At 32.9% G+C, this 18696-nt stretch overlaps 1 protein-coding gene across 2 annotated transcripts in view; it reads left to right on the forward strand.

Annotated features, from left to right (window-relative positions):
• The first annotated feature begins 12650 nt into the window (after positions 1-12650).
• LOC125059328 (photoreceptor-specific nuclear receptor-like) overlaps positions 12651-18696 on the forward strand; it is a 39895-nt gene continuing 33849 nt past the window's right edge. For both annotated transcript variants that reach the window (XM_047663703.1, XM_047663705.1), the window contains exon 1: positions 12651-12904. In XM_047663703.1, coding sequence (XP_047519659.1) covers positions 12841-12904 — 64 coding nt within the window. In that variant the 5' untranslated portion in view covers positions 12651-12840. The remainder of the gene's footprint in view (positions 12905-18696) is intronic.

Raw genomic sequence — 18696 nt, forward strand, 5'->3', positions numbered from 1 at the left:
TGGATGTCTATGTTGTGTCTTTGCCTACTCCGCTGACTGATTATGATTTCTTAAGATCGTATCAATAGACTGGTTGACTTGATTTTCAGTACCACTTCATATTATTATTAGTGACCATATAACCTACACAACTTGTTAGTTTTAATTATGTTAAAACTTGACAATTATATCAAGAATCTTCTCTAAATAAACTCTCATTCTTAAATTACACATACCTTATATACATTTCTATAAAAGACGGTCTTCGACAAATTTTAACTCCAAGATAGTATTAGTATAAGTTAGAGAAGCGTAGACATATTATTACAACAACACGCATGCACGTCATCTATTCGACAAAAACTGTCACGTGACTGATGTATAAAAATCAATATTTTTTATTGATATCTAAATTAATGATTATTTACAGTTAGTAGTATTGTATGGAAAGCATGCCTCACAAGCTAAGATTTTGGCAAGAGTAGAAACCTCACATTTGTAACTTTATTTTAAGTAAGTTAAAAGAAGTAAAATGTTCTTGTCTTTATCGCCAACCTTTTTAGGCCTCAGATTTCTGTATCAGATGATCTGCCTCCTTTGCTCACGCTATCGACTTTTTGAGTCTAAGGTAAGTCGATTTCCTCACGATGTTTTCCTTCACTGTTCGAGTGAATGTTAAATGCGCGCAAAGAAAGAAAGTACATTGGTGCACAGCTGAGGGTCGAACCTCTGAAATGAGAGTAGCACGCTGAAGCCACTATTCCAACACTGCTCTGATTGGCTGTATACGTCGGCCTTAAAGAATTCACCAAAAATAAATTAAGAAAAACGCAAGCCTTAAATTAACTTAACTTAACGGGTTAACTTCTTGGGACTTCGTTGTGGGTAGTCGTATAAACTAAACGTCCTAATAAATTGTTAATTTATTAGGTGTAAACTGTTCAAAATACGGAAATAAATACATACCTATGTAAGTCTAACATCAAATACAATATATGAGTGGAGTTAAAAGTGCAACTGGAAAATAAAGCAAGATATAACAAGATAACCAAACCTGACCGTTGACAACAACAGGTCAATTTCTGCATAAAAAACCAACAGCAGGACCACTAGCCGAGCACTGTACAGGTTAGTCAAAGCCAAAAATAAATTACTGGTGCTCGAATATAACATAAAGAAACCTACAAAATATTCATAACCTACGAATCATCTGAAAAAATAAATAGAAAATTGTTGATAACGCCATCTGTAAAAAAGGGTTGAAACAATACAGCCAAATCACCCTATTGATTGATTACCTGTAATTGCGCCGCTATTCGCCGTTAGGGGACTCTGTCCACAAAATTAAAATGAATCAGATAAAGCAAAATAATAAGCAACAAACAAAATGTGGCGGATGTAACGAAATACTACCAAAAAGAGAATTCTTAAAATGTTCTTCTTGTCGAAACTATTACGATTTAAATTGTGCTCGCGTATCAATACAGCGTTTTAATGAGGAAATGGATAAAGAATGTAAAGAAAACTGGAAATGTCCAGAATGCTACTTTAAGACGCCAAAACCAACAAATATGAATACCCCAACAAGTGCTAGAGCCTGTGAGGGAATACAATCGGAAAATACACCGTCTCAGAGCTCAAATATAACAATACGTAAACCTAAAATTCCTAACAACGATTCAATTAATTCTGAAGATTTAAGCATACTAGGAGACACGCTAAACTCGCATCTCACTGAAGCCATTCAAAGCCAAAACGAACAGACTAAATTAATATTGGAAAACCTAAAAGAAATGTTAGACACACAATTAAAGAATAATAATAAGTCAATAATAACTGAATTGCGAGCCACAATTCAGGGAGAAATAAACCAAGCAATAGACAAATTCAGAGAAGAAATTAGAAGCGGTACTATTTACTTAAAAAAAGAAAATTCACTAAGAAAACTTGAAATTGGGGAAATTCGCAATACCATAGAAAAGCTGACAAAAGAAAATGAAAACATAAAAAACGAATTAAAAAAATTGACAACCAGTCTCGGTAGTCTCTCTAGTATGGCAACATCAACTACAGATAACCCGGAAAAAAATAACAATAGGACGATAGTTCTATATGGCTTGCATGAATACTACAAAGAGCACGAAGACGATACACATAATAGAGTAATAGATATTTTTCGAGATATTCTTAATATTGATTTAACAGGATACATTGAGGAAACACGTAGAGTAGGAAAATATACTTATGATTACAATCGTCCCCTAATTATTGAACTCATAAGCAAACGAACGGTAAAATTTATACTAGAAAACACTAATTACTTCAAGGGAACTGGATTATCTGTCATTGCATTTTTGGATAAGAACGCAAGACGAGAAAGGAAAATTATGAGGGAACAAATGATTAAGGCACGAAAAAATGGACAACATGCTATTATTAAAAATAACCAACTTTATATTGAGAGAAAATTAATAAAAATAAAACTCGACAACGCTAACAATTCATCCGAAGAACAGATGACTCACTACAACGAGACTGAAAGATACAGTACTGACCAACCTGGTCAATCAGCCTTGCCTAATTATGACGCCTACCAACAACACTCTAACAACAATTCCTTTCGCAAAACCAGATATAGTTCTAAAAATCCTCTACCAAAATTTCCAGAGTCTTTACAATAAACAAAGTACATTAGAAGCCTTCATCGATCAAGACCCAACATTTCAAGCAATATGTATTTCAGAATCTTGGCTTTCTCAAGCCAAATTAGATTTAATAAAATTTACAGGGTACAAAACTGCAGCATCCTTCTGTCGCGAGAAAAGGATTGGAGGCGGCGTCTGTATACTTCTGCAAGAGCACATCGAATGTACTGAAATACGAGATATAAGTAACCTATCAACGGAATATGTCCTTGAAGCATGCGCCACTTACCTGATTAAAGAAGACATTTTACTGGTAACTGTATACTGGAATGGAAGGAGTGAGAACATATTTTATGATATTATAAATTTAATCTTAAAATATATTAATAAACATTATTCTAAGTCCAAAGTAGTAATAGGAGGAGACTTTAATATAAACATGCTCGAAAATACACCAAAAACTACACAATTTTTAGAACTTATGCTAGAAAACAGATTAACCCAACACATTAAGGAAGCAACACACTTTACACAAACTTCATCAACATGTCTAGATCTAATATTTACAAATTTCATTGACAAAAACTTACACATATCAGTAAAGGACTTCGGATTTACAAATCATCTATCTACAGTCTTAAATATTAAAATACCAAAGCTCTCAAAGAATAATAAATGGTTTATAACTAAAAGATTATATAATGATAAAAATATAAACCTTTTTAAGTCACAACTTGCTGAAATAAATTGGTGTGATGTAATTAAAGAAAATAATAATATAAATGAAAACTATAATGCATTTCATAACATGATGACAAATACTTTAAATAAATGTATACCCAAAACAAAAATAAACCTCAAAACTACACCAAAAAAATACTGGCTAACTAAAGGTATAAAAAGGTCATCTAAAAATAAAAGATTATTAAAAACATTTATATTAAAAAATAATAACAAAATACTATCAGAATACTATAAAAAGTATGAAAAGCTACTTAAAACTATTGTAAATAATTCCAAAAAACTTAATTACATAAAAAAAATGAAAAAGTCTAATAATGTCATAAAAACAATGTGGAATGTAATAAATGAGCGGACGAATAAAAAACCATTTAAGGAAAAACATAACGTAGAACTACAGATTAACAACGTAAAATATACAGAACCAAAACAAGTAGCTAACGCCTTCAATAACTTTTTCGCAACTATCGGAGAGACTGTAACTTCTTCACCGTCACTATCGCACGCTCGCCATTCTTCATATCAAGCAGAGCATACTTTTTTTCTCAGACCTGTGCAACCCCTAGAAATATTTAATATATTAAAAAACCTCAAAAACAAACATAGTCATGGAATTGACGAACTTCCCCCAACTCTCTTCAGAGAATGTGCAGAACTGCTGACCATGCCTCTATGTATGTTAATAGATCAATCATTTAGTGAAAGCATTTTCCCAGACTTATTGAAAATTTCTATAGTTAAGCCCATTCATAAAAAGAATTTAAAAACAAATCCCAATAATTACCGCCCAATTGCCCTTTTACCAACAGCTTCGAAGATATTTGAAAAAGTTATGTGCGATCGCATCTATCAGTTTTGTGAAAAATTTAAACTATTCGATGAGTCCCAAAACGGCTTTCGAAGACATAGATCAACCACATTGTCCGTCTTTAAATATATTCAAGGAGCACTTGACATTATTAATGACAAACAATACGCAATAGGATTATTACTCGACATGACGAAAGCATATGACAAAGTTCAATTTGACATACTATTAGATAAACTATACAATATTGGAATTCGCGGTGACACTCATGAGTGGTTCAAATCATATTTATTCAATAGACAACAGCAAGTTGAAATAGAACATTTCGATCACAAATCTTGCGAAATTCAACACATTAGATCTGAAAATAGAAGGCTGAAAGCTTCAATTCCTCAAGGAAGCGTGATAGGATGCCTTCTATTTTTGATCTACATAAATGACCTTCCTAAAGTGATGCATGAGCCATGTATTTTGTTTGCTGATGACATTTCGATATTGATATCAGGCGAAAATAAATTAGAAATTAACACAAAACTACAAATGACTATAGATAAAGCGGATAGCTGGCTAAGACTACATAATCTGGAAATAAACTACGAAAAAACTAAACTTATGACATTCCATCCCTATCAAAAAACTCAAATTGACATAAAATTAACATATAATGGTTATAACATAGAAAAGGTTCAAAAGTTCACACTATTAGGTTTAGACATAGACTCCCATATAGACTGGAAGTCTCATGTAAATAAGGTTAAATTAAAACTGTCTCGATTCGCATACGCACTTCGCGAAATTAAAAAATCCACAGATATGAAAACAGCTCTAGTCACCTACTACTCATATGCTTACTCCTGGTTAAGCTATGGTGTTATCTTATGGGGTAGCAGTGTAGATGCCACTGCCGTATTTACAAGCCAAAAAAAACTTCTGAGAATTTTAGTTAATATAGGAAATACTGACTCATGCAAGCCCCACTTCATTCGGAACAATATTCTTACTCTACCTGGCATATATATACTTGAAACATGTAAATTTATTCGCAAACATCCTAATATGTATAAAAAAAGGGAAGATACAAAAACCCTTTACTCATTAAGACCTTCTCGTAAAAACCAACTGATTCCACCTACATCCAGACTAAAGTTACATCAATCAGGACCATTGACCTCCTCCATAAAAATATATAACAAATTACCAGAAAATTTGAAGAATGAAACAAATAACCTGAGGTTTACCAAATTTCTAAAGGAATTATTATATAAGAAATGTTATTACACTGTTACAGAGTATCTGACTGATAGATTTTAATTTCTTTATAAAAGTTAAGTTTATAAATAATGTTAAGTACCTTTTCGCAACGTAAAACCAAAGTAAATATACCAAATAAATAATGTATCTTATAAGAATAGGAATGTATAAGAATATAATGAAATATAATAAAGCATGCCCTTTTAAAACATTGCTGTGCCTAGCCAAGGTCCTTATTCATTATTTTGATTAATTATGTACATAAGGAATGCAATAAAGTTTGAGTTTGAGTTTGAGTAACTGAAATTGACCTTGCGACGTAAATTTCCATAGGTGAATGTTTTTTATGCAAAAGAGTATTATATTTTAGGCCCTCTTAGTTACATATACTGTGTAGCAAATCTAAAGAATTAATTACAATTGTAATTTAATTATTAAACATTAAATTAATGTATAAGGTAAGTTAATATAAATTTACAATATTTTATTCATTCCAAATAATTTAGTAGATTTTCTACTAAAGATAAATGCTGTAACCAGTCAACGAATACACATTTTATGCTAAAATTACTAAGCGTTTGAAAATTATATTCTTTTGTACACAAAGAAAGCTGTCTCTGGAGGCACAGCAGTGCGCCCGCCTAGTCGTAAGTCGAGCAAAAAAGCGGTACGGCCGTACCATCCTTTTCTCGAAGCAGTTCAGTACGATCCCCTATAACTTCTTTGTGGATAAAACTAGAAGCCTGAATTTTCAATTACCAAGCAGGCATTGTATAAACAAGTTATATTTTCTTTTTTTTTCAATTGAACAAATAGTTTAAGAATTATAACGCGTCAAATTACTTTGTCACTCACCGACTGACCGATCTCTAAAGGCACTTCTAGCAGACATAGATGCTTTAAGTTAGTATTTAGTGTATAAATCAAGGAAGAACATAGATTGACTAATTTAATATAACTTATTAAGTACTTGTGTTTTCATGCGATGGCCAAGACAATGTATTTAAAACATAAAATATGAATAAATATGTCGTTGATCCCTTGGAAAATAGGAAGATTTAAATTGGCGCCTAGTAGATAGCGCACTTTCCTGGCTCAACTAATAAGTATCGCAATAGGTACAACGAGGAAATGCTGCCAGCGTTAAAGGTACACTGCCACAGGGAACCAAACTTTTTAAAAAGGACACCGTGAGCCATTTCTGCCAAAACCCTCCATCTTTTAGTCGATACCAACTCCGGGGAAATAAATACAGATAATGCAACTTTTTCTACAGCTGTGATACTTTTTGACATCCAACACCTTTTGTCTTCAACTCTTCAGTCACCGTGACCACGCACGCTGTAAAGCACGCGAAACGTCGGTTAAATTTAAAATTATGTTTAAAGTTATGTACCTATTATAATTGTAAATTTATAATAGGTACATAACTTTAATCCGGTAAAAAAGTTTTTTTCTTTAAATTGATCACTTTTAAATGTTGTTAGGTTAGCTAATTACGTGATAATTTAAAACAGATAGACAGTAGAGATTACATGGATCTCATAACTTTTTTACAGGTGAACCGTTGTGAGACAACACAATGTTTTTCATGGCATAATAATTAATGATAAAATATCAAAACGTCTACCCCATGCCTCACGGGAATGTAGTTGCAGACTTAATCTGTATTTTAATAAAACCCATCCACGTAGAATGAATGCAGTCTTGTAATTGGCAATAACAGTTATTATTCTATTAACATTGAATGTTTGCAAATTGTATAATAGACGTAAAGACGCCCCGCCGAGATGTCAAAAACAGTTGATAGGGCGCTCCCGTTGTTGACATTTGTAATATCTGTTGTCTGTGGAAATATCACAATGGCGGAACGAATTTTCTGTTGTCTTTTATTACAATTAATATCTCCCGCTCGATTTTGTTACTTAAATGATTCATATTAAGTGAAATACCCATTATTAATAACAAATTAGTGAAAATAAGATTTAAAAAAATATTCTTAAATTTGTTGGTTATAGCTGTTTACTTTCAAATACAAAAATGATATAATAAAACCTTTTAAGGTTGTAGACAGTTGTACACGTCAATAATTAAGATTTTATGTTTATTTAAACCACGATTTAAATAAAAGGAATAAAAGAGTTTTTAAATCAATAAGTTCATAATAGGGCTTTTTTATTGCAATAGTTGTAACTTTATAAAGATTCATTAATAGGGTTTTACGTAGTTTTAATGTTTTATTTTTAATCTATACAAAAAAATGAATCTCAAAATTTGTTGCTAAGCGTAAAACTCAAAGCCGGCTAGATCAATGCGAGTATTTTTTTATTTATTTCTTGAACTCTACTCTGAAGGTTTTTATGGAGAGAAAAATTGGATTATATAAAAAATCTAATTTTATTTAGTACCTATTTAGGTTTTTATTCCGGAAAAGCTAACAGTCTCTATGTTCGCATAGCAAAATGTTCCATATTGGTATGTACCTAGCTACTAAAAAGGTACAAAATAAAACAAATAAGCGGCGCGGACCTTTTTAGATCTGGGGCTCAGATTTCTATAAATGTTTCATGATCAATTTTCAATCTAATAGGCAAGAAGATGATCAGCCTCCTATGTCTGACACACGGCATCGACTTTTTGGGTCTAAGGCAAGCCGGTTTCTGCACGTTGTTTCCCTTCATCGTTCGAGCAAATGTTAAATGCGCACATAGAAAGTCCATTGTTGCACAACTGGGTATCGAACCTACGTCCTCAGGGATGAGAGTCGCACGCTGACGCCACTAGGCTAACTGCTCTAAAAAGTTAGACAAAAAACCTATAATTCATGATTTTATAAGTTGTTAAACCACTTTGCTCAACCACTAAACCACTGAACTACTTTATCCACTGTATAAACACATTCCGTCGATTTGCATTAATTACAAACGGCCCTTTGTGATTGTTTGTGATGCAATTGTATCAGTGCAGAGGTATTGTAACGAATTTCTGCCTTTATACGTGTATCTGGTACGATTGACCAAGTCCCTAGCTTCGTATGCATATTGAGTTATCTTTTTGAAGTGAAACTTTTTTTGGCGCGTTACGAAAAATTATGAGAGTAAATTTTTACGATACGCTCGCACTCGTCACAAAAAACCGACACCCTGAAGTTAGCATAGTCAACATTTTAAAATAAAATATGTCCATTTCTTTAATTATGTAGAAATATTTTTTTTGTGATATTTAAATAAACTTTATTAAACTAATGCGTTATAATTAAACTTTCAATGTATTTAATACCTTTTTTCTATTGTTAGTGTAGTTTGTTCTTCAAACAGAATAAAGTTTTTAATAAATAATAGTTTAAAAAAAAACTAAAAAACACGCTTTTAAAGCACATCAACTTTCACGCTTTTTCACAATAATATCAGTATTTTTTGTTCATTACCATTTTCAGCCTAAATTAGGAATTATTTTTCACTTTTTAGTTTGATGTGTCAAAAATGTGATTATTGCATTGTCATCTTTGACAGGTGCGCAAAGTTTGAATTAAATCTGTCCGTTAAAAGTGGGTCAAAATCGAGTCCGAAGGAGTCGGTTACATACATACATACATACAGGTGAAGCTAATATAAAGCGTGTAAAAAGATTTTTATCTTGTTACGCCAAAAAAGTATAACTTCTAACGCGTGTACATAAGTACACACACATGTTTTTTTAATAGGTACATGTCTTTACTGACACCATGAAACATTATCTAGCCTATCTTAAGACTAATAAGTAATTTAAATCCAATTAATTATTTAATTCTGGGGCAGCCGGAAAATAATAAACGGCTCAAACATAAGTCTTTCCAGAAACTTCGATTTTGTTCCCTTTGGAGTAGAGACTCTTGGGTCGTGGGGTTCAAGTGCACAGGCGCTGATTAAAGATTTAAGTTGGCGCCTGGTAGATTGTACCGGTGACATCAGAGCTGGTGCTTTCCTCGCTCAACGAATAAGTATCGCAATACAGCGAGGATAGGCTGCTAGCGTTAAGGTACAAAGCCATTTATTAATTTTTAATTATTACTATTACTATGTAGGTTAAAAAATAGACAATATATTTGATTGTTCTTATTATTAATAAACTTTTTTATTTAAATATAATTTACTAAAGGATATTAAATATCCTTTAGTAAAAAATAAATAAAAATTTTAACATAAGATAGTGTCCAATAACACTACATACAGTCTCTATTAGGGGAAGACACTGTTCCTGTGTTCTATTTTTACACTTAGGTACTACTAATACCTATGAAATAACAGTTAACGTTTAATTATTAAGAAATCCTTTTTATCTATTTTGTGTTCCTTTGAATTGATACAATTTAAAAAAATGCGCCATTTGTATCCATTGTTTCTTAAATTTTAAATTTCGAATCCAAATTCTGAATATTAATAATTAACAAACCACAGAATAACTAAAATCCACACGAAATTTCAAAACAAAGAATTCGAATAAAGAAATCAATCGCGTTCGAGTCAAGAATTTCCCAACCGTGAGTGCGAGTGAGATAGAATGATTCACAACTATTGATGTCAGACAGAGACGGACGCTGCGTTAATCCTATTGGCTTATACCGGGCGATGTTTGCCGCGATTGGTCGCTGTGCCTTATTGAACTGTCACTGAAGACCGCGGTTAAGGGGTGAACGGTAATTCGGGGGTAAATTGGGGGGAAAGGTCGTGGGTGGAGGGGGTTTTGGTGATTGACTTGTGGGTAGTTTTTGGGGTTCCTTTGAGGGATTTATATTGAATCCTCTCAATTGATGCAGTCTTGGGCGGATTTCATCTGTTGTCTGTGCTATCTAATACAGGTTATGAATATAAACAAAGTAATACAAGATAGTCTATTATTTAATGAAAATTACGATACCTATCACAGGTAATGCCAAATTGTGTTCCTCTTTCAATTCTCTATTACCTACTAAATATTGACACAGACTGACCTTCTTGCTGATAGCAAAGTAAACCTATGGACTATGGTATTACACCATAGGTTAGGCTAACTTTTTTTTCAGTTGTATTTAACACACAAAAAATTTTTATAATTTTTAAATGTACATTCAGAACGTTAATAATTTTCCGTATCTACCATAAGTTTTGTAATATGTCGTATGACATCGTTGCTTGGAAATATATAAAGAAATAATTGTATGTGAAGGAAAAACTTAAAAACTACTGAATCGATCCTATCTATTACGATTACGCTATCCATTTTTTCTTAAACACAATTAATGCCAGAGGGCTCGCGAGTGCGTTGCTGGTCTTTTAGGAATTAATACGCTCTTTTCTTGAAGGACCCCAAGTCGAATTGTTTCGGAAATACTTCAATGGGTAGCTACTAGCTAGTTCCACATACAAAAACTCTCAGACTAACACAAGCCGTATTTATTTCCAAATATTAAAAATCTCCAGCCGCGATAGGACATTGTTAGAAGAAACTTATATTCCTGTACATTTAACTATTTAATTGTCTCCTACTTGTATATGTCACCGTAAAATTGTAAAAACCGTTAGATTGTAATCTATCTCGCGAGATTGTAAACTGTCGAAAGATTGTCAACTCAACATACTGCTTGCAATTTAACGTATTATTATTCGGTAGTTATATGAAATTGTTGGGAAGTTAAATTAATCTGTAATTGATCAAAGAAGTTTGAATGATAACTAAGTTAGTGTAGTACAATCTACCGAATACCGATAACCGATAGATTACAATCTAACGGTTTTTACAATTTTACGTGAACATATATAATTTATTGTACTCACCATACTTTTTACGTTGCCTTGGTTGACATAAGAATTCGTTTCTTGAATTAGTGAAATACTTTAGTTATTTAAATTTTAATTTGAAATTATGCTGTCGACAAGAAGCATCACAAACAAATTTATAAAACTGATAACAAACATTCACATATTAATGCAATAAAAAATAACTTCCAAGAGATATCAGATAACATCTACACCGTTTACATTAAGTACATTGCGTACATAACTCTATACATAGACAATAACATCCCGCCAAATATTCTGATTGGTGAAGAGAGCGCGGGAAATCTATTGACTTTTCCTCTCTGATGTCATTTTTCGCGGCAACGCCACGCCCTTCCCTAATATTCTATTCTCATTGGATCACAGATAGCAAACATCAAAATTTAAAATACCTAGCCTATGGCAGGAAATTATAAATCTGCATTGTTTATGGCTGTTTGTATTGTTGCTTAGCACGAAAGTTGCCAAATATTATCTAAATACTTCTTGAATAAAAAAAATTAAACAAGTCTATGTATACTTTTTAATTTTATTTATACAACTGACAATGTCAAATCTAAGTTAAGTGAACAATGAAGACTATGGCCTTCAAAACTACTTACCAATATTCTTTAATTATTACCAAGAACAAGATCTGGCTTTATTGACTTAAGTCCTTTGTCTATGTTGGTAGTATCGGTTATGTTGGTAGTATGGTGGACTTATAATAAATAAAATATCTTAATTAAAGTAAAAATAATATATTTAACTGATAATTAAACATTCTCTGATTAAATTACACGGCGCATCGCAGCAATTGGAAAACAATTTCAATAAAATCGGCGTCATTATTCTAAATGGCGCGACGCAACAGCGTAATGCCACAAATTAAAGCTTAAAACGGGCGCTTAACAGCTGACCCAAACCCCCTCAAATAGGGTTGCCAGTTGCATTAACTCACTGGTTAGTATAGTTAATTCAGTAGTCTTGTGAATTTTCATATTTAAAAGAATTTTTTCAGGACTGCCGATATGGTATTTAATTAGCATAAATATCTTGATATGTCTTATTTTTTTAATTATACAGAAATAGAAAAGTAAGTTAAGTATTTATTAGCTAATTAAAACGTTAAATTAAATCTATCAAACGCGTTCCAATATTGTAAAAGGATTTTTTTAAATGGGTGTTACTAGCGTAAACAAAACGTAATAGGTACTCCTTTAAAATTATTTAATTTAGGTATGTTTTAATTAATGTTTGACAGAACATTTTTAATTCTTAGGTATAAGTTTAACACAAGTAAGCTTTATAAAAACGTAAAATACGGGCGTGAAATAACCATATCAGCAACCCTAATTCTTGTATCCCCATCAGAGAGGAAAAGCAACGGGGCGGAGCGGCCACGCCTTAACGCAGAGACGTCGTGTGCGGTACGTCAAAAGTGCTGAGAACGCCGCGGTGCGCGCGCGAATCGCTGTCACAGCGAAACGTCAACCCGCGTAGAAAATTGTCAATGACCAGTTGAATCTATATTAACAAGTAATTCTTAAATTCTGTAGCTACATATTAATTAATTAATATTTGTACATAAATAAATGTGGTTGCTATAATTATAATAATCTGAATTGTGTGAATAATAAAAATGGAAGTGGCACAAGCACCTCTACAACTTACGCAAACAGAACATCCGGACAGCAGAATAGCTGGTAAATATCTGTAATGATATCTTTATTTTATACTTTAGTGGTCTTATTTCGCTCATAGATAACTAATAAAAACAATGCTATAAAACCTCTTTTGTTAGTTTAAGTTTTCTAGTCTGTGTTTATTTTGTTTTAATATTCAATAGAAATTTATTTCTGTAATTATTGAATACCAATTAGTACCTATTGGAATTTCCAAGCTTTTTAGATAACTATTATATTTATTCGTGGAAGGTACCATAAGAGTAATATCATACAAGTAATGTAATACATTTTTGATTTATGGGACTTATACTTAGCGGTACGACTCAAATCTTACCTTCACAGTGGGTAATTAAATTATCTCTTATGATTATTGTAACATAACTCGACTACAAAATTAATTTGTAGTCGGGAAATTTAATTGATCAGTAAAATTCAATAAAAGTTTAAATCAGTGTAACATAGGTGTTTTCAATTAATTATAATATTTTAACTATAGAGAGCAGTGTTGGCCTAGTGGCTTTAGCGTGCGACTCTCATCCTTGAGGTCTTAGGTTCGTTACCCGGTTGAACATCAATGGACTTTCTATATGTGCATAATTAACAATCACGAACGAACGGTGAAGAAAAACATCGTGAGGAAACCGGCTTGCCCAAAAGTCGACGGCATGTGTCAGGCACAGGAGGCTCATCTAACTTCGTTTTAGATTGACAAATGATCATGAAACAGATACAGAAATCTGAGGCCCAGACCTAAAAAGGTTGTAACGCCACTGATTTATTTTATTTTAATTATTAAAGAAATAAGAGATTCAGTATTAATGCAATTATTGCCTCATTAAAACTTATAGCGTTATAAATAATTCCAGTAAATTTTATTCAATTTATTTATTATTTTATATTACATATTTTAATATAAAATAATCTATATCAAAAATGTAAAATAAAATAATTAATAATTCCTGCAAGGCGTCTACGGCGTAGACATTCGCCGTGTTTCTTAAATTACCACAAATTATTTAGGTTTGTTGCGGGATCGATTTTAATATAATTGTTTGCACTTATAACAATTTTTTTTACTACTTTAGTAATAATAACTATATAATTTAAGACTTAAATCTTAAAAGGCTAAAATTTAAAACCACAGCAACGCACTGGCGAGCCTTTTGGCATTGACAGTGTCCATGGGCGGCGGTATCACTTAAGATCAGGTGAGCCTCCTGCCCGTTTGCCCCTGTTCTATAAAAAATCTATAGAACACTTAGCGCTATTTTTTATTATTATATATCTAAACTAATAGGTATTGTAAAGAAAAGTAGTATTTTTGTATGTTTGAAACGAGTAAACTCAAAAACTACTAAATAGTTTTAAAATTTCAAATATTTATGTCCAAAATGTCCAGCCGTGCCGAAGCAGGCCGGTAATAAAAAAGAAATACGATTTGTTACTATAAAAAATCAATTTACCGTCCGCCATTATTCAGTGTTACTATACATTTGTATTCCGAACACGATTTCCGGTAACGCGGGGTCTCTTCGACTGATTTTCAGCCACTCCATGATTTGCCACTTCCCCTGTCAGCGAATGTTTTGAATACAAAATAGCCAATAGATGAAATTCCATTTTCATGTTCTAAATTCAAATTATGTATTCGAATTTCAAATAACCGAGGTCGCTGGTTGTGTATAATATTTTATTCAGTAAAAAGGTTAGTATACATTCAATAAATTCTATAGATATTTGGACTAAATTATTTAGTACTAGTAACACCTTCCGGTCTATGATTTGTTTGTTGTTCATATGAACTTCGTTCCAATAATTATTTGTATAAATAATATTTAACATTTCACAAATTTAGAGATATTATTTCTCCAAAATATTAACGAATTTAACACACATATACATTAATAAAATACATATCAAAACATATAGCTCTGTACGTTATGATCGTTCTTTTATGTAATATCTTTTGAAGGCAATAGGAAGACATAAAAGAAAATTGTATGAGACATAAAAAGTACAGTTTGGGAAATTGGAAGTCGCGGAGAGAGCGAAGTAAATCCCTGTATCAAGATAAATCAATGTTTGTACAGAGGCACTCATGGGCGGACAGGGAAGGGAATGGAGTCGTTTTTAAGATTTATTTATAATAAATAAGTAAGTTTCTAAGTCTTTCTAAATGTAAATATTGAGTAAGAAAATTAAACAACAACAACCAGTGGCGCTACAACCTTTTAGGTCCGGGTCTAAGATTTCAGTGTCTGTTTGTGATTAATTTTTTTAATAGGCAAGTAGGTATGCGAATATAGACTCTGGCCCGTATTATAAATCGTCCATCAAACTTAAATCTAGTTTCAAGAGCTGTCAATTAATTATGTCTGTTAAAAGTTTGGCATATTTGACTGCGTTCAAGATACGTGTGACTTGAGATACGAATTAGATACCAGAAAGTCTATTTATGCATTGTCCGGGTTCGAACCTACGACCTCAGGTATGAGAGTCGCACGCTGAAATCACTAGGCCAAAACTACAAACGCGTAATGATTTAAATAAAAAATCAATTCAAGAACAAATTCTTCGTCTCTTTTGTTAAGTTAAAATTAAAGTTTGAAGCTCCACCTATTTCTCTGTCCAAGACACAGTCATGAAACTTTGTCGCTTGCCGTTTTATTTGGTTTTCTTTTGACGTACCCTCGCATTCTGATTAATACCCACCCCGCTATCTTTTCTTAAATGCTTTACTCAGCGTCTTTTTAAACACCTAAAATTTAAACTAAAATAAAGAATATTTCATCCCCTCCGCTAAGTTGGTTCTCATGTTTATGCAAAGCTTTTGGACCTGGATTTGATCCTTGGAAAACAACAGTTATTTCGGATGGCACTTGAGGTAGATTTAACTCAAATTGTTCTTCAAAAAATCTATATAGGTATTTTTAGATGGTTTCTCTCTCACTTTTTAATCGGCAGCTCATCTCTGAGCGTCGTGGTCATCAAGGAAGCATCTGGATCTGACTATATATTTCCACCGGTTTCTGTTTAGCGCCTCTAATAACAGTGTACAGTTTTGAGGGCGACGAGTCTTTCACTTGATCGATCCATCTGGTAGGTGAAGAACCACGTGGTCTTTTGCCTTCTGTGCTACCAACCACGATCAGTTTCTCCAAGTTCTCGCCTCTGCGCATTGTATGGCCAAAATAAGATACAATTCGTTGTAGGAATAGATATTTTAGCTGACTTAAATCATGGAATCGGGAAAGGCCGTGACAAATACGAATACAATACGATACGAAATGTCACCAGTACCATCTCGACGTCCGTTGTTCCACAACTGAGCGTTTTTTTAAGGCCGTTTTTGGCCGCGCACCACCACTATGTCGAACCAGCTGCCTACTAATGATTTCGACACCTTCAAGAAAGAAGTGTACCAATTCTTAAATGGCAACGCACTGAGAGCCCTCTGGCAATGTTAGTGTCTATGGGCGGCGGTATCACTTAACTCCTGCCCGTTTGCCCTCTATTGTATACAAAAATAATATTATTATTTTTTTACATCCTAGGTGAAAAATGCAATAAATCGAGTATACTCCTCCCTCAAAGGCCGGCAACGCATCCACTAAAAATGGGTGTCTCTGGGCTGCGATGACTGCCCTTTTTGGGTGTCCCGCAAATTCGTTTGCCACCAATTATATAAAAAAAATGCATAAGCGCATGCCCTCAAAAGTTGCAGCGGTATTTGGGACTCGACCCACGCCAAAATCTCTGCTATTCAGAGACTGGGTGAGCAATACCCACTAAAACCACATCGAGTAGTTCCTACAAAGCCGCGTTATAGAGGCTCCGGGGTCGCTGTCGCAGTCTACCGGGACATATAAAAAAATACGTGTGGCACTCTACCAGACTCAGACTAACACGCCTATCCGATCACGCTAAACCGATGTGAGACGCAGTATGCGTTCTGTCCCGCTCTAACGCGTATTGGCCGCACCGTCATCGTGTGTTAGGTTTATTTTCGTTACGGAATTTCTTGATTCGGTCGAAAATCTATGCAATAGCTTAAAAAATCTATAAAATAATAACGTTTACAGAAATAATACAAATAAAAAAAAAAAATTGTTCCTTTTACTATATTCTATTAAGATTTTGTCCTATAATATGACAAATGAAGCCGAATTTCGTTTTGTTCAATAAATTTTATCGCTAACATTCAAACCGAACCTTTGTGAATTAATACAATTTGTGAGTGCGTGTTCTGAACTAAATCAAATTACTGTACCGGGTAGTTAGTGATAATTGAACGACAATCACAGGGCGTGTTCATTGGTTTGGAGTTTATACTGGATAAAGAATTATAGAAAAAAAATATAATTAATAAACAGGTGGATATGTGTCATATTGGATGGAGTTATAAAAAATGCAATGGATTAAAATTTTCGTTACTCACATTGGTAACTTTAATATTACCTATTATTATTATTATTTTCTACTTAGTATAATATTTTTTATTTGTTTGCTACTGAGGCGCAAACTAGCTGCTGTGGTCTCTGGCAGAATGACCAGCGTTGTGGAACTTTCTGCTCCTCGGCATAATGCTGAGCCAGGGCCAATTACAACCATAGCACACACAAATTGCATACTTGAAGCGAACCGAATGGGAAAAGGGATTTTTTTTTATTGTTTTTGATATGTCTTATTTTATTTTTTCTTTGAGTATTGTTATTTTGTGTGTTTATGTGTGTGTGTTTTCGTATGCAATAAATGTTATGTTACGTCTATGTCTAAAATCACGATATGATAAGATTAGGCCTTTGTTATTGTTATGTTTAGGTTCTTGGTATACATTCGTTTGTTTCCAATTTTAAGAATGCTTATAAAAAGGAACTTTATCAATTTATCAACGCTGTAAATCAATAAAGCAGTTAAATATTTATTCATGGACTTAGGTACGATAAATATGTATTATTTTTGGCAAAATGATTGGCAAAACCGCTATTTTACTAGTAATTTTTTGCTTCTTATTTATCAAAAACTTAATAGTGAAATCTAAAATTGGAAGAGTAATTTTTATTGTATTTTTTGTTACATTATTGTCATGTATTTAGAATAGATAGCTTATAACATATACTGTCGATCATAATATATGATTAAGTGAAGTTTAATAAATAAATAAAATAAAATTACTACCAATTCAAGCAGCTTGCTCGGTACATCAATATCCCGCAATAAGTTAACATTATAATTTCTAAGCGACTGCAAATCGCCTTATCTTAATACGAAATCTGTGGCGTCCAGCAATCACTTAATTGATTCATTTAGCAACTATTATTATGATTCGAAGTTTACCCTTATTACATGGTAGTAAAGTGCAATGTAGAACTTGAAGCTCAAAAATTGTGACGTACTTACTCAAGGGTCGATACTGGGACCCCTCTTTTGTATTGTATACAGAAATGCTATTAGGAAGAAAGGGTGTGATTTCAATAGTTATTTTATTAGCTTTATTGAGATTAAATGTATCGTAGCTTAGAGATAAAATTATTTAGCAGGTTGAAATAATATTACTGCCACTTGTAACGGGTTGCAATGAGTAATTTCTCACTCATACCACTTAAAAACTACATAAAAAACATCATTGGTACTACAACCTCTTATGGTCTGGGCCTCAGATTTCTGAATCTGTTTCATGATATTTTTTAATTCTACTAGGCAAGGAGGTGATCAGTCTCCAATGCCTGACACACGCCGTCGACTTTTTGGGTCTAAGATATGTCAGTTTCCTCACGATGTTTTCCTTCACCGTTCGAGCTAATTTTAAA

This window comes from Pieris napi, chromosome 19, assembly GCF_905475465.1.
Source record: "Pieris napi chromosome 19, ilPieNapi1.2, whole genome shotgun sequence".
Lineage (NCBI taxonomy): Eukaryota > Metazoa > Arthropoda > Insecta > Lepidoptera > Pieridae > Pieris > Pieris napi.